At 39.5% G+C, this 23,354-nt stretch overlaps 1 protein-coding gene across 4 annotated transcripts in view; it reads right to left on the bottom strand.

Annotated features, from left to right (window-relative positions):
• Positions 1–34: 34 nt before the first annotated feature.
• The window catches only part of camkk1a (calcium/calmodulin-dependent protein kinase kinase 1, alpha a), a 56,566-nt gene continuing 33,246 nt past the window's right edge, over positions 35–23,354 (bottom strand). For 2 of the 4 annotated variants that reach the window (XM_051078427.1, XM_018691882.2), the window contains 13 exons: positions 23,081–23,132; positions 21,587–21,720; positions 17,535–17,571; positions 17,105–17,126; positions 15,700–15,788; positions 12,815–13,014; positions 11,456–11,509; positions 11,057–11,130; positions 9,864–9,951; positions 8,086–8,214; positions 6,774–6,877; positions 5,064–5,111; positions 35–4,768 (listed from right to left, as the gene is read on the bottom strand). In XM_051078427.1, the coding sequence (XP_050934384.1) occupies positions 4,696–4,768; positions 5,064–5,111; positions 6,774–6,877; positions 8,086–8,214; positions 9,864–9,951; positions 11,057–11,130; positions 11,456–11,509; positions 12,815–13,014; positions 15,700–15,788; positions 17,105–17,126; positions 17,535–17,571; positions 21,587–21,720; positions 23,081–23,132 (1,104 nt within the window). In that variant the 3' untranslated portion in view covers positions 35–4,695. The remainder of the gene's footprint in view (positions 4,769–5,063; positions 5,112–6,773; positions 6,878–8,085; positions 8,215–9,863; positions 9,952–11,056; positions 11,131–11,455; positions 11,510–12,814; positions 13,015–15,699; positions 15,789–17,104; positions 17,127–17,534; positions 17,572–21,586; positions 21,721–23,080; positions 23,133–23,354) is intronic. The other 2 variants (XM_018691880.2, XM_018691883.2) reach the window with 1 other exon arrangement.

Here is a 23,354-nt window from a genome sequence, read left to right as displayed (position 1 = left end):
CAAACAGGAACACAAGCAAAATATCAAAAGGATGTAAATTTTCTTCTTTTTATTGTCTCTGATTACGTGTAGGTGTACAAAAAGCATGCAAAAAATAGCTTCTTTTTATATATTGGTACATATTTACATTGTAACAACTGCATTCCATAGGGATGTGCCATGCGCCTGTTTTTATATGAGTGACTTATGCAGGCGAGTGAGTACATTCAGAGAAATGCACAAGACAACACAAGACTGACATCCAGAGACACACAGACAGCAGGCACCTTCAACGCACATCAGGACAGTCACATAAAATATACAGCAGTGATTCATCCCTGACTTCATATTATGTACAGACTCACTCTCCCACAGTCCTCCTCCTTTGGATAGAATAATAACCTGAAATCATGAGAAATTAGTCCTGTCACTCATTTCCTGTGCTACAACTGTAGCTGTAACAGCACTAAACTAGAATGTATTTTGAATGTGCAACATCTACCACAGCTTAGTACATTTTAGGTCTGTTTTCTGCACTGGGATCCAGACCTGAGGCAAACAGTGATGGAAAATGTAGAGTTTCAGAGAACACCCAAATGTGTTGGTATTAGGGCTTTCTACAAGAATGAACTGTACAAATCCTGTGGATGACCACTAAGTTATGGTCATTTAAATACAGTGTGTGCTGGAGCACCACTGGCAGGTGAATCATTAAATTCAACAGGATCAATTAGCTGATCACAGAAGCCCCATCTAAAAGTGGTTGCAACTGCATAATACATTAAATAGGTATGACTACTATAGCTATGAAACCCTCACAAAAAACATTTTCTTAAATTTTGTGAATTTTTGTTTTGTTAAAAACATTTCAGGTTCAAGCAAGTATGTTACATACAATTTAATGAGGATTGGTGAAACAAGTTCTAAAGAGAATGGTTCTGTAAAAAATATAAAATTGGTGGGATATCTCTGTAGGTGAAAATGGCCTGTATTTATTGATTGACACACGTTGGGATAAGGAATCCAGGAAAAAACAAAAACAAACAATAAAAACCTTTTTTGCTCATAAATTTGAGGAATTAAGAATAAAACCCCCAAAACACAAAAGGCTTTATAAATGGTGGTGTATTCTGCACCAAAAACTGAAACAGTTCTTCATTAGTTGGTTGTCTAATTTTCCACTAAATGTATGTATCTTTGAGGTAACAATTAATACAAAATAGCTTTTAACTGTTGGGTTGGCTGGGTGCATGAAAAGACTGTCCACGCTGCTGCTGTGCTTTGAACCCGGATCAAAGGATGGGATTTACAGTGATAGATATAAATATGCACAACAAAAACAGCTGTTCAAAGCCAATCTTGTTGTGGCAGCTGTTACAGCATTTTTACACAGACAAGAGAACAAGTTATTGGAAAATGGAAATATATTAGAGGTTCATTGGTAAAAATTCTCAAAAACCAAGTAGCAGTGCTGTGACATGCAGATTGATAGCAAAGAGTGATGCATCAAAAAGCACAGGAGATTGTGAGAACAAATGGATACACAGTAAATATGGTCTTTTACAGATGAACCACAGTTTTTCTCTTGATCATAAACTGTACAATGTGTCATATCTGGCAGGTACCAGTAGTGTTATATGTAATCACAACAATTTTAATATGTATCTGTATGTGGAAAAGTGCAAATATTTTCACATAAGCAATGTTTTAGCTTAACTTTTAACAGAGACAGCTAAAATTCACACGAAAGGACGACTGGCCTGAGTGCTCTGACAGCAGGGGGATGAGCCAATAATGCACTGATAATTAAGACAATAATAATATTGCACCTCAGACACTGACAAAATGTCTGTACAAACACACAAATGTAAAGCTGGATTAAACACTTGGATTAAAAATTGATTCTTCTAAGAATGAGTGTTACATAGTTTTAAATCAAATAAGATAAAACACCATTTCATACTTTTTGGTTCAGTCAGCCCTTCATTGAAGGTTACTCTGCAAACAGACCACAGTATTTACTTTAACTTACATCACCCTCAGCACAGAGAAGGAATCATCAAATGAATGACCTCTTATTTTTAAACTGCACACAAAGAGACATTTTAGACAATCAGACAAAGATATTCATTTATCCTATACAAATAGATCTTTTACCAACCTGAACAATAAGATTTAAAAAAGAAAGACACACATTCTCCAGCAGCCACATGAAAATAGAGTTGACTTTCTAATGATTTTTATGCACCGTGTCCCTGCCTCTGTGCACACGAACCCCTAGACACAGAGGCTCCGTAACATCAGATTCAACCGATCCTTCGCCATCTTTTGCGCTTCAGTTAGTGTCCTTCACTGGAGGATACAGAGGGCAAAATTAATAGAAGAAATGCACAGTGCTGTGCTCCCTGTTTCTAATCAACCACACTGGGCACAGCACTGAAGTGGACGGGAAAGTGTTGTTGGCAGCCTGGGCCTAATCATGACATTGAAATGCTCCTTTTCACTGCGGTTCAAGTGATCAGAGCAGTCTGCCAGCCAAACATGCTTTCTTTCACCGGGGCAATGAACCAGGCCAGCGAAAAAGGAGGGAAGAATCCAAATAGCATTATATAAACATTTATCTGAGGCAGAGCTGCTGCGGAGGCAGCCGAGTTGAGTCGGCGGAGACAAAACCACCCACAGATTTGGCTTTTTTGAAAGTTAGCCAACCATCCTGAATGGCAATGGCATTGGACTCACATCACAAAAAATGTTCATTCATTCTTTTTCATTCACCCATGATCCCAACATCCCGTAGTCCTATAAGCTTGGAGGCTGGTTGGAACTTCAAAAGGTCAGCCAGGCAAACTAATTAAGGATTAGGGACAATACAAAAATTGCTGAGGTGAGGAGAGGGTTACATCTTAAAACTGCACAACCCTCTTCAGCATTAGTACTTTATTTGGACCCTAACCATGACTGAGAAAAAACTGCAACAACCCTTCTACCTAAAAAAAAACATGTATAGTGCAGGGTTGGTACAACCTGTTCAACCATTAATAACTAAAAGAGGCAAAGCATATAAATCATAAACATTAATATCCTCGTAGAATAAAGATACGAAATGCCTACATTTGAACCAACAACCAGCCAGTTTTATATCAAGAATTCACCTCCTTCAGTTTTTTTTTTTCTTAATTTTTGTTGGGAAAAGAAATCCAGAAACAGGATTGTTGTCCTTTGCACATGATAAAGCACAACTTTATGATCCACAACACCAGAGCAATCAAATGTGACTATTTGATCTCCTTACTTATTAATTTGGTATTCAAAATGAATACTAACATATAACTTTGAGGTGTTAAAAGTAAAAAAGACCCTTCCCTACTCTCTTGAAAAAGTCCACCCCCCACCTCCCCCTCCCACCCTAATAATTTGTATACAGTCCCTTTTCCTGGATAACGCTGCACAATATGATTCAATTTCATCTGCAAGAGCGCTCACTGATGTTTAACTTGGACAATGAGATTATTTATGCCTTTAAATCAGTTTTGCATCCATGAATTTTGTATAATAAGTTCTAATTTGGAATAAACTGTCGTATAGGCAGTCTGTTCACACTCGCCATCAAACAGCATGCACTTCGAAAAGCTCCATTTTCTGTCACAATGAATTCACATCAAACTAAATAGTGGGGTATGATATGGAGGGAAAGAGACAGCGAGAACCAAAACCATCACACAAACAACACATAACAGAGTAGGAGAAGAAGCGTGAAATGAGTCCTAGAAAAAAAAAATAATTACACATCAGACTTTGGGGAAAATGTGTCTGAAATATGTTCAAGCGTAGCAAAGCTGCTGCCCTGCCTGTGTGATCACCTTCAGACAGCTGCCTGTCTTTCCCTCCTGTCAGAGAAGTTCAACCAGGACTGTGAATGAACGACTTTTAGCCTTCATAACCTCACTTCAAAATAAAACCTACTGATGGCACATACAGTATACAATAGGGCTGTGAGACAATAACACTGACGATACCTCAAGACATCTATGTACAATATTAAAATGACCGATTACTGATCAGAAATCAAAAGCGCTGTACTTGACTGAAGAGACAATATAGTGTCATTTACATGCTAAAGTCTGTGATGAGTACTGAGGAGGAGTTTCTTTTCTCTTCATCGGGCTGGCTATGACAGGTGGCTGTGGACAGCCTGCTGATGAGGCAGAACTATTCACCATGCATAGGGTAAAAAAAACCAAACGTTTGACTGTTTGTTTTTCCACATTACAGTGTAATGCAAGCTGACAAACATGTTCTCAGCTTTTCCCGCAACAGTAACTTCAACTGTTAATCCAGAGAACTGGCAGTTCCTCTTATCAGTTCACCGATGCCAGTCACAACAGTAAGTGGCTGAGCAGGTAAGATAAGCAACCTTGCAGATCAAACTGTGGCCAGAATCTCCACAGTGGAGCAGGAAATACAGGAGAAACTTGGGTAAGAAAGGATAGACTGGAAGCGAAAATGAAAGTAAGCCTGAGCACACAAGTCTGAATGTCAAAACAAGCAATGTATCAGATTTAAAACCTTGAGAGTTTCCTCAGTGTGCAGAATGAGAAGCCTGTACTGTCTCTGGTTTGAAGGAAATGGAGCGGATGAAAGGGTGAGCGCACAGTGGCCCGAGCAAAGGGATGTAAAGAGGACAAAGTTTAAGACAAAGCTCTGCTGACGGGAGACTCAAGAGGAGGGCTCGTCTTCATGCAGGTCCTCCAGCTCTCCTTCTCTGGGTCCATCTCCCGTGCTGCTCTTTCTGAGAGGAAATCAAAGATAGAAAGACAGAAACAAATCAATATCAACACTTTTTTGATAACCTTCAAGCTGGACGATGACTGTTTAACGCACAAAAAGCTTTATCCATGTAAGACAGTGCTAAATGACAGCAGCAGGGAGATGACAAAACTCTCTGAGGTGACAGCTGGGGAAGGGCTGATCCATCACTTCTTGTGATGGGGATAAGCAACAGTTGAGGAGTCTAGGATGATGACAGGCGCAGCGGCTGGTAGATGTTGGACAGACAGCGTGCCAGACGCACAGTGCAGTGTTACCTGAGAGAGGGGTGTAGTTTTAAAGAGGGCCGGAAAGGCCACGAGTCCCTGCAGCAGAGTGGGAGAAAAGATGGAAAAGTCACAGATGAGAGTGTAAAGGTCACCTTGGAAGGTCGAAAACATGGTTGCTGGTGGAGATGACCTCCCTCCCTACATACTCCCCCAACATGGCAGGCAGGAAAGTAATTTTTTACATTTGAATGTTAGTGCTGGGATTGCCAGTCAATAATGATGATTTTGAATAGCTAATTAAATGCTTAAATCCTTAAGATACTATTTTAAAATGGCTTCACACCAAAGCAAATTAAAAATTTGGGGAATTTGCTCAGATAAAATAAGAGACGTCATTATTTTTTGACAGTCTTTACCTCACAGAGTTGGCTCATGAAAACATTTGTATAATGCACTTTTTACAAAAAGTGTGGATTACAAACCGATGATGGGTACTTCAGGTTTTGATTGATTATGACCTTTTCTAAATAATCTTTATCAGCTGTTTTAATCCGATCAATATAAATAAATCAAACATTGTGGTGTTAGAGAGATGCCCCGCCCTATAAAACATATTCTCCAGATGTAGGGGAACATGCTTGTTTGGTACAGACCCCGGCAAAAATCACATCATCATCATTTTTACTTTTTTTTCTGTGAAAATTAAATTCAAAATATTGTATTAAATTTATTTATTTTTATTTTTTTGTATACCATTCAGCCCTATTCTGAAATCTTTGCATAATTAGTATGAAGATACCATCAGGTTAGGGAGACAGGTAGACTTCATCTCAGTGTGTTTTCCCCAGTTAAAACCACATTACCCATGAGCCCAGTTGCTTCCTCTCAGAACAAGGGTACTACTTGCTACTTCTTGTCCAGTCAAGTCAATTTTATGACTATAATGTCAAACAGAAGTTATCTTTTCATGTAGAGCAGGTCTAGGCTGTACTTGTAAGGTCTTGTGTTTTTATTTTCCAGCAGGGGGCAGTATTGCTTCAACTTCCATACACGTCCTCTGAAAACACCTTTACCATAGACAACAGCTCTTAGCTCTGACTGCCTAGACTGTAACGAGGGAAACCTCGACCTATATAGAAAAGAAATCACCCCCCCCCCCAACGATAGGAGATTAGAGTCCGCTCCATATTCTGCATTACAATAGTTAATCTTCATGACAGAGGCCATCCGCCACATAACACAGATTACTGTCCCAAGGACACCCGTCATACAGCAGGGAACGGCAAGAGATGCTCCAATCTGCCCTTGGCTGTATATATTAAAACTGCACGATGGGATAAGACCATCGCATTCAATCCATGTAGTAGAAAATCCAAGGTCAGCCTGAGGCAGTGGAGGATCTGTATCATTCTCTGTCACTCTGAATCTTTCTACCCTTTAAAGCTGAAAGCAACACACAAAGAAACACTTAGAAAAGCTGTAAGCTCCACTGCATACAATGAAAGAATGAATTATGGTGCTATGGCAACACAAAGCAGCTGCTGCTCCTGCAGGAGTGAGTGCTATTTAACCTGATACAGCAGAAAGAGAAGACAGGTGTGAAGTATCAACCCATGTAAGAATCTCAAGCAATCTCGGAAATGAGATTAGGTCTGTGTGATTTTATTTTTGGTTTTTCTCTCCATGGATAAGATATGCAAGTATTAAGTGTGCAAGGGAGGTGTGGACATGACAGGCTGTTGGACTGTGTGTGCTTACATGAGCAGGCTGCCAGGTGCAGACATGGACCTCTCCTCTCTCCTACTTGGACATTCAAAGGGGTTACTGAAGGAACGCTTCCTCAGCATGGCTTTTACCAAGATCTGAAACATTCACAAACACAGGACGGTCACGAATGGGCAAAAGGTCCCTTTGTTGTTTTGAGTTTGTGGCTGTGCACAAGGCGTATGAGTTAAAAGTTGTTGTTAGCATAAGACATCAGGCATATATCTGGAGTCTGGTATGTTTTGATTGTAAACCCTGGGAACTTCATGTACAGTGTTACTATTATCCAGAATGAGGGGACCTGCTGCGCTCTTAACTCGTGCAGCAGGTAAACAGCAGGGATGCTGTATATGCTAACAGTACTTTTTAAAATGCTAATATTACTTGTGTGAGGTGGACCCATGTGCCTGCCAGTTGACGGTTTACGACACACACTCACAGTTCATCCCTCACTACTTGTAGACCCTAACTGTGTGTCATGTTGGTTGTCTTATGTATTTCTTATGTCATGTACAGGCATTCAGTAAAAAAAAGCTTTGGAAATATGAGCACAAGATATAAATTCATCTCTAAAATGTCATGTTATTGGTTTCCAGCAAGTTTCTTTATTTCTGAATACTTACAATGTCCAAGCTTTTATGACCTTGTTATGATATAGCCTACTACCCCCAGCTTCCTCGACTGGTTAATGTAGAACCTATAGCTAATTCTAATTCTCATCTAGGTGTGTTAATACTGCATGTCGTCTTTAATTTTCTTGATAAGTGTTTTTTTCAATTAAAAAAAAGAAAATACATTTTCATTGTCAGAGGATCAGCAGCATTGATAATTTCTACTGTGCTTTTTTTTTTTAAAGGCACTGCTATACTGTACATGCCTTTGCCACTATGTAAACTTATCTCCAACAGAGCCACATAATACAGAATCTGCATTCAGATTCTTTTCAGTGGCTGTTAAGGTTTATGCGAATAATACCTGAAAATGCAGTAAGGTTTTAACCTTGCTGTTCTGTAAAGATGAATTTAAATTGTGGACAACTGAAGGACATGAACAGGAACACACATGATTCGAACGGACATCGGCATCAAGGTGCTTCTTTCTAGATTTCATTCTTCAGCAATAATACCTTGTCCAACAAGGATGTGTTCTGAAATGAGAAACTACTCCATTTTCTTGTTCTCTGTGTTGCTTATTATTTTGTCACAATTATGCTTTACAGGGGAATGCAGCTGTTAAGGAGCAGCCACTCTGCTCTGCTTTTTTTTGACGCAAAAGTGCTCAGTGAATAACACTTAATGCTTCTTACCACTGCAGAGAGGCTGGGAACAAACTTGACTGAATTCTGGATGTCCTCCTCTGTCACCTCCACCGCAGAGCAGTGCTCCTCCTCCAGAGGCAAAGGATCAGTACCTCCCTGGGTCACCCACTGGTCCATCTACACACATACACATACAGAAATGACGTTATGACAGTGTCTGAACATGATAACCTGTCTAATAAATCTATGACCTGCAGTTAGTTTGTTTTCAACTCAACATCTCTACAGAAGGTTTGGCTCTTAATGTTCTACTCTCTATGGTTTCATCTTTAAATTATTCCAAAGGACAACAGCAGTTTCTAATTAGGATCTAATCTTTGTACTGAACAGCATGCATACTGTATTTTTCACTGCTACTGAGAATTTTCTAAAGCAACTTGTTTAGATTTATAAATGCAAATTTTCTACCAGCCAGGCAGCCCTCTGTTTAGATGAATTACATTATGCTCCAATACTCAAACTGCAAAGACTTAAAAGCTGCTTGAGACAGATAATCCATCAAAGTGACTAAACCAGCCTGAGCTTATTTTCTTAAAAGTTGCATCATTATTGATCATGCTGATTTGAATTCTAAGCCTACTGATATTAAATCCTATGTCTGCCTGTCTGTCTTGTGTGCTGCTTGCACCTCTAGCCCTGTCATTCCTACTGAAAACGTTATAGTACTTTTTTAAAAACAGGTTATGGATATACACTTTTACTTTCAAAAAGGCTATGTAGTTTCCTAAAACAGCAGTGGACTGTATTTTTGGGCACATATTAACCAAACAGAAAATGTTTTTTATTGAGGACTACTTTCTTTCATGGACTTCTTTCATGCTCTTGTAGGTATTTATGGCAGCAGGATGGTGTATTTGGGATTGAAACAAAATACACTACTGCACCCATGTTCATCATAATGAAGGAACATATCACCCAGTGGAAAGGCTCATAGATGTACCTTTTTGTGTGATCATTTCATTGTTGGTTTTTCGATTTCGATTTAATGACAATAGTAAACATAATGAATTTCTCCAGATTTCTCGCCTGCAGCGATTCATAATGTATTCACATGCTGGTTGGGAAGCTCAAACATCCAGAATCCCAAGATGACCAAGTCATCTAAGTTTGTTTTGATAGAATGACTTGAATTCAAACATCAAGACGCATGCTATGCTGTAATAATCTGACAGCAGTAACATTAGAAGATGTAGAGCACTCAGTAAATGTCGTCATCTCTACTGACTGAAGGATTTTTCTTAGTCGCATCTTGCAACTTCTGTCAACTGAATGATACATTTGTGTGTGAATGTGTGTGTGTTTGTGCACAAGGACATACATGATGCCTGACACCCTAATTATCTTTTGTTCCATAAACACAAACAGAGTCTCTGGTGAGAAAATGACTCACAAACACACGATTAGACTGTGTCATGGAAAACACACGGTGGGGAGTGGGGAATGTCATCTGTTCATAGCCAGTCCAGGACCTCCCTAGCCCTCTAATACTGACTGACTCAGCTTCAGCCAAGTCCTCCACAGGGACAAACAGGTTTCGTCATGCCCTGGAGCAACACAGCATGTTTAATGAACCCTGCTGTATGTACCAGGAAGGTCAGAGTCTCACGAGCCAATCGCTGGAAAGAGAAGCTCAGTCCTGTTGTGTCAGAGCACGAATAGTGAAATCCTGCTGTTATGATCATGTTCAAGTTAGCTGCCTGTCTTTCTCAACAATAAGGGACTAACCCCGAGGTCTCATTTCACAACTGCTTTGTTCTCTGTGTTACCTTGATCTCAGGGATGGTGATCCTGGTGTCTGGGTTCTTATCCAGCATCCGCAAAATCAGAGTCCGCAGCTCTTCACTGATCTGTGGTCTGCATGAAACACAAGATAATAATGATACAGGGCAGTTTTTTGAGTGAAGTCTTGAGATAATGGACTCCAAAGTCATCCTTGGTCCTATGTAAACCAGGATGTTTCATGTATTTTGAGTATAGTTGAAATAGTTAAAATGGTTATATATATGTAATAGATAAATGGTTATGGACAGCTAAAATTACAGTTACAGTTGGCTAAAAATAATAGAACTAATGGCAGTGTCAGTGAAGCTGTTCTTAAATTCATTTGACAGGGCTTGTGGGATATGCTGGGAACCACACTGAAACAAAAAAAAGGTATAAATGCATAAATGCATGATAGTAGTAGAGGTGATCAGTATCTCTGTGTGATATGTTTACAGGAGCTCAGCCATTGATCACTGTGGCAGTAGCAACATTAAAAGCACTACACCTACAACATAATCACCCTATCAGAGACAACAAGGTGCTGCTAACAGTCATTGATAGGTACAGCATGGAGATGATTTCATTAGGTGGTGTGCTGCTCAGGAGGAGGGTGGTGTTTAATGAACGAGCTTTCTGCACACTCGAGGAAGACACTTATCATTAATGATATGACACCCTGTGCTGACACATACTCCAGCTGCCACTCATGGTCCCTTCACGTGTGCTGTATTTATGCTTCATCAGTGTGTTCCCTCAGTCTTTCACTACAGCCAGCCTCTTCCCGGCTTTTCATCTTTTGTTCTTGCTGTCTTTTCAGCATTATTCACCCAAGAAGACCTCCATGTTTTTCTTTAACCTTTCAGGAGAAAGGGAGATAGGGGGAAGCACAGCAGCTTGTGTGTGTTCCAGGCTGCCATTGCCCTTGTTTGCTTTTTCTTTTTCAGTGCTTGTTTTGATCACATGCAGGTGACATTTACTGTGTGCTGGCACTGACTGCTGTGCCAAACTATTCATATTTTTGCGGGTGCAATTTGTAACTGGAAATTGGAATAAAGCGGTTTTGCATCTGAGATGCAGATGAGAAGATAGCAGACGGCGAGGATGACTGCAGCTGTGGACCGGAGGTGGCTGGAGCTTCACTGCTGTCTGTTTTAATACAGTCAAGGAGAGAGAAGGATGCAGGAGATGGACTTACATTTCTGGGAATTCCACAGGCTTGGTCCTTATCTTGTTGTGCAAAGCCAATATGTACTCGTCAATAAACGGGCACTGCAGGTGAAGCAGGAGAAAGAGAGTGAAAAACACAAGGAGGGAACATTGAATTACTGCTGTGCCAGAGAAAATCTGAACCCCTGAAGACAACCAAGACAGATAACAGCAGCTTCTAGTATTCATTAAAATGAATGATGCCACAAGACTGGTGCAGTATCAAACATAAAAAATTGGTGATAGATAGTATTCCTACTGAAGTGCCACTGGATGTTGTTAACAAGCATTGGAGTCTGTGAAATGAACACTTTCCCAGCATTTACTGTTACCTTTTGCAGATCAGATTTTCATAAGAGACTGAGGGACAGAAAAGGTGAAGACTTGCCTTCCCAAAGATGAAACAGTAGAGAGTAACTCCCATGGCCCACACGTCCAGAGCCTGTGGGATAGTGGCAGTCGTGATGTTAAATGCAACATAATCCCACACAGACAGCAAAATATACATTTAGAAACACACTGAAACCATCCAGACACCTATTTACATAAACAAACAGTGACCTAAATCAAATACAGACTGCCTGGGGTGATTTATGGGACGTTTTCAGCTTGTTTTCTGGGGACGTCTACCATCAGGTACCTTGGAGATGGATGTGTATGATCAGCATAGGCAGTACAACTATCCATCAGGCTTGCTGTCTTTGTCTCAGCCTCTCTCTCCCTCTATTCAGTATGCTGAACATGTTCTAAAGACCTGATGTACTACTGGGACTGACAACTAAGCATTCAAATGACATATAAACGCCAGATATTAAATTCGCTGCTGACTCACACCAAAAATCACAAATGTTGGTGAATAATGGACACAAAGTTCTCTGGAACATAGTTTGAACAAATCCTAATCAGGAGCAATGTAAGACTAATCAGAGAAAAAGGGGGCCACTAAAACAGCATAAATTTCTTGAAAGCTCGAGGAACAGTGGGCAGAGGCACTTGAACAGCTCTTACATCCTGATGGCTTTTTGTCTGCAATCAAATATTCTATTCTGGCCCCTCTTTTATTGACATGGAACAAATCCTTCAGTCTGTCTTTGGTGATTACCACTGTAGAAAGAAACATGACCTGTACTAAGAATGTTGGAGATGAACAGAATGTCAGGGTTGAGACCTGAGGCTTTGTAGTTAATTGTTAATAAATTGCCAAATATATGGAGGAATTACATCAATCAGGTATTACAGCTGTTTTAAAAAATGTAAGCTTTTTGGTCAACAGGTTTGCAAATAATGTGGATTTATAGTAGAGGAAGGTGGTAATTGATCCCATCATTATGAAAGAGTGGCAGGTGATGTCAAACATGACGGATCATTGCTTGACTGTTAAAATAGAAACAGTACTTTATATTGATGTGAATCATTTCCAAATCAATAACAAGTGTGTTAAACCGAACTTGTTCCACTTCTTTACTCTGGTGATGCCTTTGTTTTCTGGAGCATCGTAGTTTTAATACCAGCTCACACAAAGGGGAAACGACTGACGATGGCAATTTGCTCCACAGATAAGCAGGCCAGCATAGCTCTGGAAACTCATCTTGTTTTATTGGTTCTCATTTTCAGATCAGGATGTTAAAGCTTCTGTCGGCACCTGCAGTTGCTGCACAACCACATCAGTTCAAACACAGGCACACACACCAGACTAACACAGATAAAGCACTTTATGTATTTATGTATGAATGTAGACTCAACTCACTTTTCCGCTGAAGCTCTTGCGCTGATCTGACAGGGTCTCTGGTGCCATAAAGGCAGGAGTGCCAGCTGTGCTGGACAGCAAAGCATCATTACCCTCAAACTGGTTGCTGACTCCAAAGTCTGCTATCTTCACGTGGCCGTCGTCTCCCAGTAACAAGTTAGAAGGCTTGATGTCTCGGTGGACGATCTTCTGGTAGTGCACTGAGGACAAGAAAGGGGAACTAATTTGTCAGACTTGTAGAGCTGCAATAAGAAAACCAGACAAATTAACATCCTGATGATTTTGTTATTCTTTTTCTTGTTATTCTCAGCAGTGAAGCTAAAAATCTAAACTGTGGTGCTGCAGTAAAGAGCTGTAAAGGGATCTTGTAAGAAATCAGTTTGGACCAAACAGACACACCAGCTGAAAAGTGGTGAAAGCAGAAGTCCTGCAGAAGTCCTTCAAAATCCTAAATCGGGTTAAAGTACATAAGTATTAAGATATTGCACTTAAAATATTACAGGAAATATCATCAGAATGCATCATGTCATTAAAGATTAATTGGACGGGCGTGAGTTGATTAATTGGAGAAGATAGAACACAGAACAAGATTTAATTTCACTCTTTGGACTTTGGACTGAATCTTTGCCTTTTTTGAAATAATGGATTATTATTACACAGTAATCTAAATGAAAGTATATGAGAAGTTTAGTGAACAGGACAGAGAACTCCAAACAGACACTTTGATTTTAGAAGCTGTCAAAAAACAAATATTTTATAAGCTTATCATATGATTTTCATTGGAAATCAAAATCTGCAAAGTAAACAGTAACTACAGCATCAGACTGATGTAGTCAAGTAACAAGTATTATATTCTCTGAAATGCAGTGGAGTGTACTTTCATTTGTTACTTTCAACCACTGCAGCTGACCAACCACAATCCTTTATGATAAATACAGTATGAGGACACTAGATGAATGTAATGACACAGCTGTAACATTTAGTTCAATTCGTATCATATCAAAATGAACCATGTGTAAGATAATGCACAGTGGTGTATGTGAGGGTACATTCTTCTCTCATGCTGATGTATAACTAAGATACAGAGAGATCTATCATTTTTCAAAATAATATGTATGAGACAGAAATCATGATTATGGTGGTTGAGAAATTATTGCTTTGACCTCAGTCTGATTGCAGTGTAGGAATGATGTGAACTTAAGGTCATCTAAAGTGAAGGACATCTCCATACTTAAACACTTAACAGCCATCTGGTGTTAAGCCCTGGACACTTCACTGATTGGATAAGTGGTGTTGTCTTGTCTGAAGAGGTCTTATTAAGACATGAGGCACTTGATTTATTAAGAGCCTTGGCAGTTTAACATTGTTAGCTCTAATAATACTCAGATTAAAAACACATAACAGCAATGACCCACATACAGAATGACTACTGAGATTTATAACTCAGAAGACAAACTATATCTTTCACTACATTGGAGTCCATCCAGAGGAATTCATACACTGACTTCTCTGGGTGTTGTTACGAAACCTCTGAATGTTCAATATTAAATAAATATAAAAGAAATAGTGTAAAATGAATGAATGAAACATTCATGTATTCAACACAAGATTGTTTCATTCATTCATTTTACACTATTTATTCATAATCTAAGAAATTTAAAAACATTCAGCTCAGGATGATAAAATGCTGATATATCATTCTTGGTTCATTTTTATTTCATAGTGGAAATTTTATTTTCATGATGGTGATGGTGTAACCCTCTCACCTTTCAGCCAATGACATGGCCCCTGACCCCCTAAAAATGTTCCTCAGAGAGTCTTTCTCTGTGGCCACCTAAACCAACAGTAGCTACATAACAGTCTCTTCACTTAGAAGCCAAAGAGGTTTAGTTATTGGGTCAGTGTGCCGTTTGTTTACAGCAGCAGCTTATATCTGGTTGATTTAGAATAACTTTGACACTGTTGTTTCACAAGCTAACTGCCCTGTTAGTGCCACTTAACCACAACCACAGTAAAAAACAAGTCACACAAAAATGCCAATTATATACTGTACACAATAACTCATTAATTAATATAATGTCTTCAATTATTTCACAAATAGTTGGTTTATTTACACATTTTATGCAGTTAATTTATATAATTATTGCTTTCATAAAGTATTTTTATTCATTTAGTGTTTCAGGTTCTATAGTTTGTAACCAGAGTTTTGATTTGGAAACAACTATATCTACACTGTACTGTGAATATACTCCTCATCCATAGTTGTATTTTGAGGGTCAGCAGTAAAAGCCAAGTGGTGAGAAAACTGCTTTTAAAGTCAGAGGAACATGGTTCATTTGCCCTGCTGAACTATCCTTGAGCATGAAATGTAACTGAGACTTATATGCAACCTGTGTGTATGAGGTGTAACCATTAAAAAAAAAAAAAAAACGTAATGTGGAAAAACCAGTGTACTGTATACTGAGTCTCCAGACCTCCGAGCTCAGAGAGAGGCAGCATTGATCCCTAATCATTAAGCTCATAGCCCAGTGAAATGGATCTAGTGCAGCAAATGAGGACACAGCTTGAGAAAAAAAACATCACTGAACAGAGGCTCGATACTGATGAGGTGGACAGTGGACAACTGCAGGCAGACCCCAGGGGCAGGACAGTACAGGGTCAAGAGCACTTTGTTCCTTTAGAGAAAAAAAGAAAAAACTTTCATATTTTTCTTTTTTTTTACTGAGAGTACTGAGAGAGCTCACTGTAGGGAACACTCAGCAGTCCAAATGTTTCCGTAGTATCATATCATAATGGGTATCATAAAGAAGTATATCTTTAAAAATGGAAGATCTAATGCTTTCCCATACACCACTTTATGATGGCTCTGTGCATAAGATACTTACAGTACTCTATGCCCAGGATGACGTCTCTGAAGTATAACCTTGCCTGCTCCTCTGACAAAGGATTGTCTGCGGGCACCTCCATCACTGGACTACAAATCCACACAGGCAGACAGTCAGGCAGTGGAGAGAAGAAACAGATAACACAAACAGCAAGGCAGACAAATCCACAGATTATATGAATCAGTTGTTTCAGTAGCACTGGAATCTGTCTCCAAATGTGAAGACATTCAAATGGGATACATATCAAAACAGACTTGAAGGAGACTCCTGATCAAACAGCACTGATACTCAAAATCTTACAGTAAAGACCATTTTTGTCTTTGTATGAATCCCAAACCCAGCAGCACCACAAACATGATCATTTTGGAGGCTGCAGTCTGTGGAGCTGTTGAACTGCAATGAAATATCTTGACAGGTGTTTATATGATTTTGTTTGCCCTATTCCAATCAATGAGAATAGACTAAATAATAGACACACCTCTTTGTATAATGCAATACAGATCAACAGTATCACACCCTGCAGCCTCCAACATGATCACGCATTTAAAACAACACCTCTCTGAAACAATTTCAACAGAAACTGATGATTAAAACCTGCATGAAGGAGGTTTTATTGCAGGACTGTTGTGTTAGACTTCATTAGTCTTACCTTGGTGTAACAGAGTGTATAACAAAGTTAAAGGCTGCCAGTTAATGTTTATTCTCACTGTGGTTAATCTCCATTATCTTTCTATCTAACACTTTATTTTAAACCCACAATTTATTCACTTTGACTGTTGTTGTTGTGTGACAATAGAAATATAATCAATAGTTGTTGCAGCACTTTTAGTTTCATATCATGTATTAAGCAGAAAAAAGAGTTATTATTTTTGTAGCAGAAGACAGATGAAAGGCGGCTGTATTAATCAGCTCAGCTGTCTATCATCTTCCTCCCAAGGCCAACAAGAGGGCAATCTCCTCCTCTCATTAAGACAAAGCTAACAAACAGCAAATAGAGCATATCTTCCTATTAAAAAGACAATATGACTTATTTATGCACATATGTGAAATGATATCATCTACTCCCTCCCACCTCCATCCGCTCACAACAAAACGTCTCAGATCATTAGATCATCACAAATGTCTATCGGTGTGGGAAGGAGCAGCTCATGCATCAAGACCTGAAACATTTACAGGGCTGACTGCCACTGGTAATAACTGTGAAAACCTAAGAACGTTATCAATCCCTTTGAAGCCTAGGATGGAACAAACACCCGCACCGTGTCAGTGTGGAGAATGAAGGAGAACATTGGTGAAACTGAGGGCAGGGATGGAGGGATGACGAAATGAGGAGTGGAAGGCAGTGGAACAGAGGCAATGAGCCTTAAATTATTTTTTAAAAAAAAAGGACATGTTCTGTACTCACCCCTTACGCATCAGCTCAAACACTGTCAGAATAAGGGAGGGAGAAGGAAATAGGAACATGTAAGACCACACAATTTATTCATTCATTCATCCTGCTGGGTTTGACCACAGCTGCCACTGAGGCAACAGCCCAGCATCACATTATTCATTGTCAGAAGGATTGCGTTATCGGAATGTGCCTTATTGAGCATACTGTAAAAAGAGTTTGAAGTTTCACACTAACAGACGTCCTAACTGTGACCTGGCACTGCTGATGGAAGTTTTCTGCATAATGTGTGAACCCTGAGGTGGTGGAGGGAAGCAAGAGATGATTTGAATTATGAATAAGTTATACAAACACTTGTTTGGTGGCATATGTGTCAAGTGTCAAAGGCTGCAAGAGGGCAAAAATAGAGCAACAGATTTGGAGAAAGAAAGTATGGTCTGCGTACCCATGTGAAGGTTGTCCTCTGCAGGATCATCCAGCACCTGCAATATTAACATAATCATCATAAACAGAGATGTGACACTTCTTCTCTGGATTATTTCAAAAGCTGACACTATAGTTTCAAGACCAAACACAGAAACACAAAGTGTTTTCTTCCTTAAAAAGGACTGAGCAGAGTTAGAAGACGGAACTGACAGTGCCCTTTATACTTTCAAAACTGTCTGAAAACAACCTTTTGGCCTTGTCTTTGTTCTCATATAAAAGCTGCTTGTAATGCTCAGCAGTCAGGACATCAGTGGGAGCTGTAATTAAAAACAGCAGCTCTACATAATGTGTGTAAATTCACATTTCTGCATTTGACACTTGGCCAGGTTCATGGCCGGATTAACCTGCTGCCAGGCTCCTGGGCAAAAAGTGAGCTGGTAGGCCCCCCTTTAGCCCTTAATCCTCTGGCTCTGTTCAGCATGTACAATTTCCAAATTTTGACTACAGTGATAGAGAACACCACCTGTCCAACAAAAACTAAAGACATTTTATTCAAGCTTTCTTCAGTGACATGTTTGACTCATTTCTGTCATGCATTTTTTAATGTCTCCAAGCATTTTGAAGCCACAGCTTTTGCTATCTTTGTGTACAGTTACCATGGTTACAGGTGTCTATCACAAGGTGTCCATGCCTGTCACTCTAATAGAGACTGACTCACCTCAGTAAATCCAGTTAGCATTTCCAATCTCTCTCTGTTTGAACAGGACCACTCTGTCTAGCACAGTCATTACTCCTAACATAGCATTGCTGTAGCTACCTGTGCAGTTCACTGCAGAGAATGGCGTTTCGTTTGAGAGGAGATGCTATGTCGTTGGATAACTGTGATACACGGTCCTGTGATACATCTACATGTTTGCTGAAGATTTAAATGGACCACCGACATTAATCCTAGAACTCACTCACTGCTTGTGATGGCAACACAAAGGATAGCTGACTAAAAGAAAGTATATAACTGCTACTAGCATAACACAGCAAAACTCCGACTGAACTACTGGCTGTTGGGGTTGAATTGTGGTTAATATAGGTACCAGGTTTTTGACAAGAAACAGGAACTTGTGGAATAACAAAGAAGGGTTTTCTAGTTTTGCTGCATTCATTTTAATTTTCAGGGGTATGCTCTTTTAAATAATAAAAGCAGGATATTAGCATTATATTTTAGTGGTTATATTTTCATACATTTTAAATTGGATTAACACAAACCAGTTGACACAAAGCAAACATGGAGCTTTAGAGGCCCCTGGAGTTCTGGGGCCCTGGGCAGCTGCCTGTTTTTCCTGGTCGATGATCCAGCCTCAGCCAGGTTGGTCAAAACAGGTGTTCCCAAAGGACTACACCTCCCATGCTATGCTTCTGCACAGCTCAAACCACAGGACACACAGTCCACATGGAGCATCTGTCTAAATACAACATCCTGGTGAATTTAAATTACCGCAGTGAAGGCAGCGTCTGCCAAAGGACAGAGAACTGGAAAAACAAGGACAGGGAATCACCTCTAAAGCAACAGGAACACTATTTATTCATGTCAGCCTTAAGCAACAGCAAATACCTTAATGTTTGCTCATACATGTTTGCTTAAATAAATACTGTTCTCTCTGCATTACACATAGTTTTTCCCTCTTTGTTCAAGGGGGACAAAAAGCTAACAGTAAATAAGCTGTTGTGTGCAAAGCGCAGACCATTAGTAGTAGTCTTTTTATTTGTAGATGTTGTGACAGTGACTAAAATGCATTAAAAGGGGATCTTGACTTATGGGGAAATGACATAAATTGAGTTTGGGATTTTAATAAAAGTGCCTGCTCTCATAACAACTGCACGCCTTGGCGAGTATGGGGCCGGTTTTATGGTCTCTTCCCAACCATCTGTGACAAATGACCATATCCCTTTCATCAGTTTTAATCTGTTCCACTTGGAGTGGGCTTTAATGTTTCAAAACGAGTGAAAACGTCTATTCATAATTAGGCGGACTGGACTGCAGTCTCACAGGAATAAGTTGGATACCCGTAATGAATGTGATCCTGATCCAAGCACAGCCCATTTAAATGGATGAACAGAGAGAGATGGAGAGGGGGAGAGCAGGTCTTCCCGTTGCCTACGTATGCCCATTATGTGAGTGAGTGTGAGGGCGGACAAAGCAGGCAGGAAATGAGTGTGCGTGTGTGTTTTCTCTGCTGGAGTGAGCACACAGGAGCAGAAGTACTCAACTTTTACTTAAAAACTCTATATTTCTGGCACACTCTACACCTTAACAAGCCAGACAGCTTTCCTACGGACTGACTCCCCGAGCTTAACTCCCGACCACAGCAGCGGCCCCCCTGCCATCTGGTCAAAATTGAAAAACGCTCTGATAATATCGCAAGGGAATGGCAGGCATCTTGAGTCACAAAATCGGCTATCATATTTCATAAAGAGCCGCCTCTGTAGAAACTGAAATCAATCCATCTTCAAAATTTCCCAACTCAGTTGGAGAGCGTTGGATGTTGTAAACAGAAGAAACCATTTACAGGGTGGAAGCTGTGGTTTTCCAGAGTATGTCACCAAAATATCATAAAGGTCCAGTGATAGAGGTGTGATAGATGTGCTGCAGGGTAAATCCATCTCTTATTTCCCTGATTCCTGGCAGCACAGGGTTTATCCACCTTTTTGGTCTGACATAAACTGATATGACATAAATACAGAGCACAAGTCAGGGTACACGGCAAGAGAGGTTATCTGAAAATACAGTGGTGAAGGATAATCCTGACCACAAAACATCAAGACTGAAAGAGACACAAACCAAACACGGCATTTTACCTCTGGTGACTGTTCCATGTCCTTCTGTGGTCATTTATTGGTTGTTTTGTGTCTTTTTGTGGTCGTTTCATGTCTCTGTGTAGTTACCTTGCATCTGCTTATGGTCCTTTTACATCTCTTGTGGATATTTTGAGTCAGTTTGTGGTTGTTTTGTGTCCCTTTGAAGTCATATTGCATCTCTTTGTGGACATTTTGCTTACATCCTGTTTTTGTGTCTCGTTTTGTATTTCTTAAATAGACGTTCTACCAACGAGAAATGTTAACGCCCACTATACTAACAAGCAACTATCTGTTATCTTCTAAGTCTGGTAGACACAAACACAAACTTTCATGGCAATCCATGTGTGAGAAAGTCTACCTACCTAGTTTGTGAGTGGTGTCAGCACGACAGTCAGTGTCTGCACTCATTGGATGCAGAGCAGAGACACAGCAGAGGAGGAATGTCTGGACACTGCTTAGTGAGTTAATGAACATAATGTAGGTTTTCTTCATGTTTCCTCAGTGTTTTCATCCAGCAATTAGATTTCTTGTTTGCCTGCTGTTAAAAGATGAAGTAATTCTACTGAAATGCTGACTGCAAAGTCGCTATTTATGCTAGTTATTTGAGTGTGCTGTTCTATGTGTGCTGTTAGCCATTAAACATTTATTTTGTGTTTAGAAACAGTAATGTAAAGTCATTCTCAGTAATGTGCCATAATATTTAGTATTTCATGTCAAGCAGTTACACTCTATGCTGGGTATATATGCTTGCTAGTGAATTAAAATGCTACAGTAAAGATGTCATGTCATGTTGTATGTCTTGTTTTTTTCTGTTTTCTACACCAACACACACGAATGCAATATCCTGCTAGTATCATGTATATGTCATATGCTGCTCTTACTAAAATAAATTCACTGACCTTGATCAAGATCTCTTGATCTTGTTCTTATATATACCATCCAGTACTTGTTGAACCAAAGTCCAGTTGAACTAAAGACCAACCAACAGACCTTAGTACTTTGTCACTACTATGGCTAAAAACAGCTGAAAACGCTTTAGTATGAATGGACATTTTCAATATAAAATCCTTATTCAGAGAAACCTCACTGATCTCTCATAGAGTAAAATAAGAAAATGTAAAAACACTACCATATCTCATTCAACCAATCTCTGACAGTAATACAAATGCAAACACAGCAACCATTTACTGTTCAACATCTAAAACACAGAGAAACTCTCACCTCCACCAGCTTGACAATGTTGATATGGTCCAGTTTTTTAAGGATGGCAATCTCTTGGTAGATCCTCTCCAGGGGTCCCAGGATTTTGGGCTGCTCTCCTTGGACTGCCTTTGGTCCTCTTGGGGGTGGTCGACCTGCACAGAACCACACACACACACACACACAACTTTACTATAATATTCAACTGATCATGATCAATCTTGACAAGGAATGAGATACAGATGTTTCTCCTCTGTGTGTGAGGTCCTCCTCCAGCTAAAATATCAACTTATTATTGCATGTTTTTTATTAGGTGTGATTGACATGCTGCTCTAAGAAGATCAAATATTTCCCAGCTTTTCAGTGTCAGGGACATCACAAATATATCTGAAACCAGTTTTAAATGACGCAAAGACTGCACCCATCTTCACCATAATTGTCATTTTCCTACCAGTGAAAACTAATTCTTATTAAAAGGTTCACTCCACATGGAGTTCACTTAAACCATCACAAAAAGAACAACTACTACAGTAATACACTGTTACACTCCATTGTACTATCTGTGCTCTCCGATAGCAAGGTGTAAAATTAAAAACACAACCCCCAAAAAGCAACTACTCAAGTGCTTATGTTTAGGTTATGCAGTAGATGATGTAGGTTTTGGTCTGCCATGAAGCTGTAAGAGCAGAGGAGTTTTATCAAACTGGAATCAAGTGCCTCTTGCCATTACGGATAATATCACTCTGGGAATACTCAAAACAAGATTTAAAAGCTAAGCATTGTAAATGTTAATAGACCAACCGTAATCTGTCAAGTTGAACACAGCGTTGCAACTTTGAGAGGCAAACCAAGTAACACTTAAAAAAAAAGGGATCTTTAATTTAAGTGACAAACACTGCCATTAAAACGCCTGATAATTAGCAGTATTTGTCAGCCCCCTACATTCTCATTATGTCCATCATGGAGAATTTTCTATCTGCTGTTCCTCTTTCTCTGAAATGTGCCTGTTGTTGTTTGTCTTTTGCCATTTGCCATTTGCTGCCACAGTTTTTAAAACCAATCTGCTGCAGATGCAGATCACTCCTTTGGAGCTCTGTTAGTTGTCTCATGCTACCTTGAAAAATCACAAATCACCACGCTGATTGTCAGACCTCTTTTGTAACTGATAATGGCTTTTTAATGACATTCAACCTAATATGACTAATATGACCTTCATAGCACTATATGAAACTGTGATTATGTTATTTCAGAGCCTTGTCTCATTCATGACATGGGGCTTGTCTATCTGTGACTGTTTGAGGAACCAGTAATGCTGTTATCAGACAGCAGACAGGGGTGCTGGTCTAAAGAAAATCCTGGAAGAAGTCCTGTGGCTTTATCTGGAATTAGATGGAACTGGTCAAGGCCTTATTGACAAAATCCCATCTTTCTCTGTGGGTTTCTTCCTTCATCTCCTACCTGCTTTGTTTTCTTTCATTACATTCACTGAATACAACAGAATAGAGTGGGACTTACGTGGAAAACCACACTGTTTCATCAACTTCTTCTTGGACACCACCTTCATGGCCTAGGAAAGTGAGAAATAAGATCATAATGTACAGTGTGATCACATCAGTTAGAGTGAAGAGAGAGGGAAGCCAAAATTAAAAGTTATTAACTGATAATTTACGTGAACTAAAACTAGATCTTCGAGCACATACACCAATAACATCAAATAAAATAAACTTTTGGTTTAGATAAAATGTAAATGGGCCCTTGAGGACATTAAATATAACAAAACATCCTGAAG

This window comes from Lates calcarifer, linkage group LG20 (assembly GCF_001640805.2).
Source record: "Lates calcarifer isolate ASB-BC8 linkage group LG20, TLL_Latcal_v3, whole genome shotgun sequence".
Classification (NCBI taxonomy): Eukaryota; Metazoa; Chordata; class Actinopteri; family Centropomidae; genus Lates; species Lates calcarifer.
This window is presented reverse-complemented; position numbering and strand designations above follow the sequence as displayed.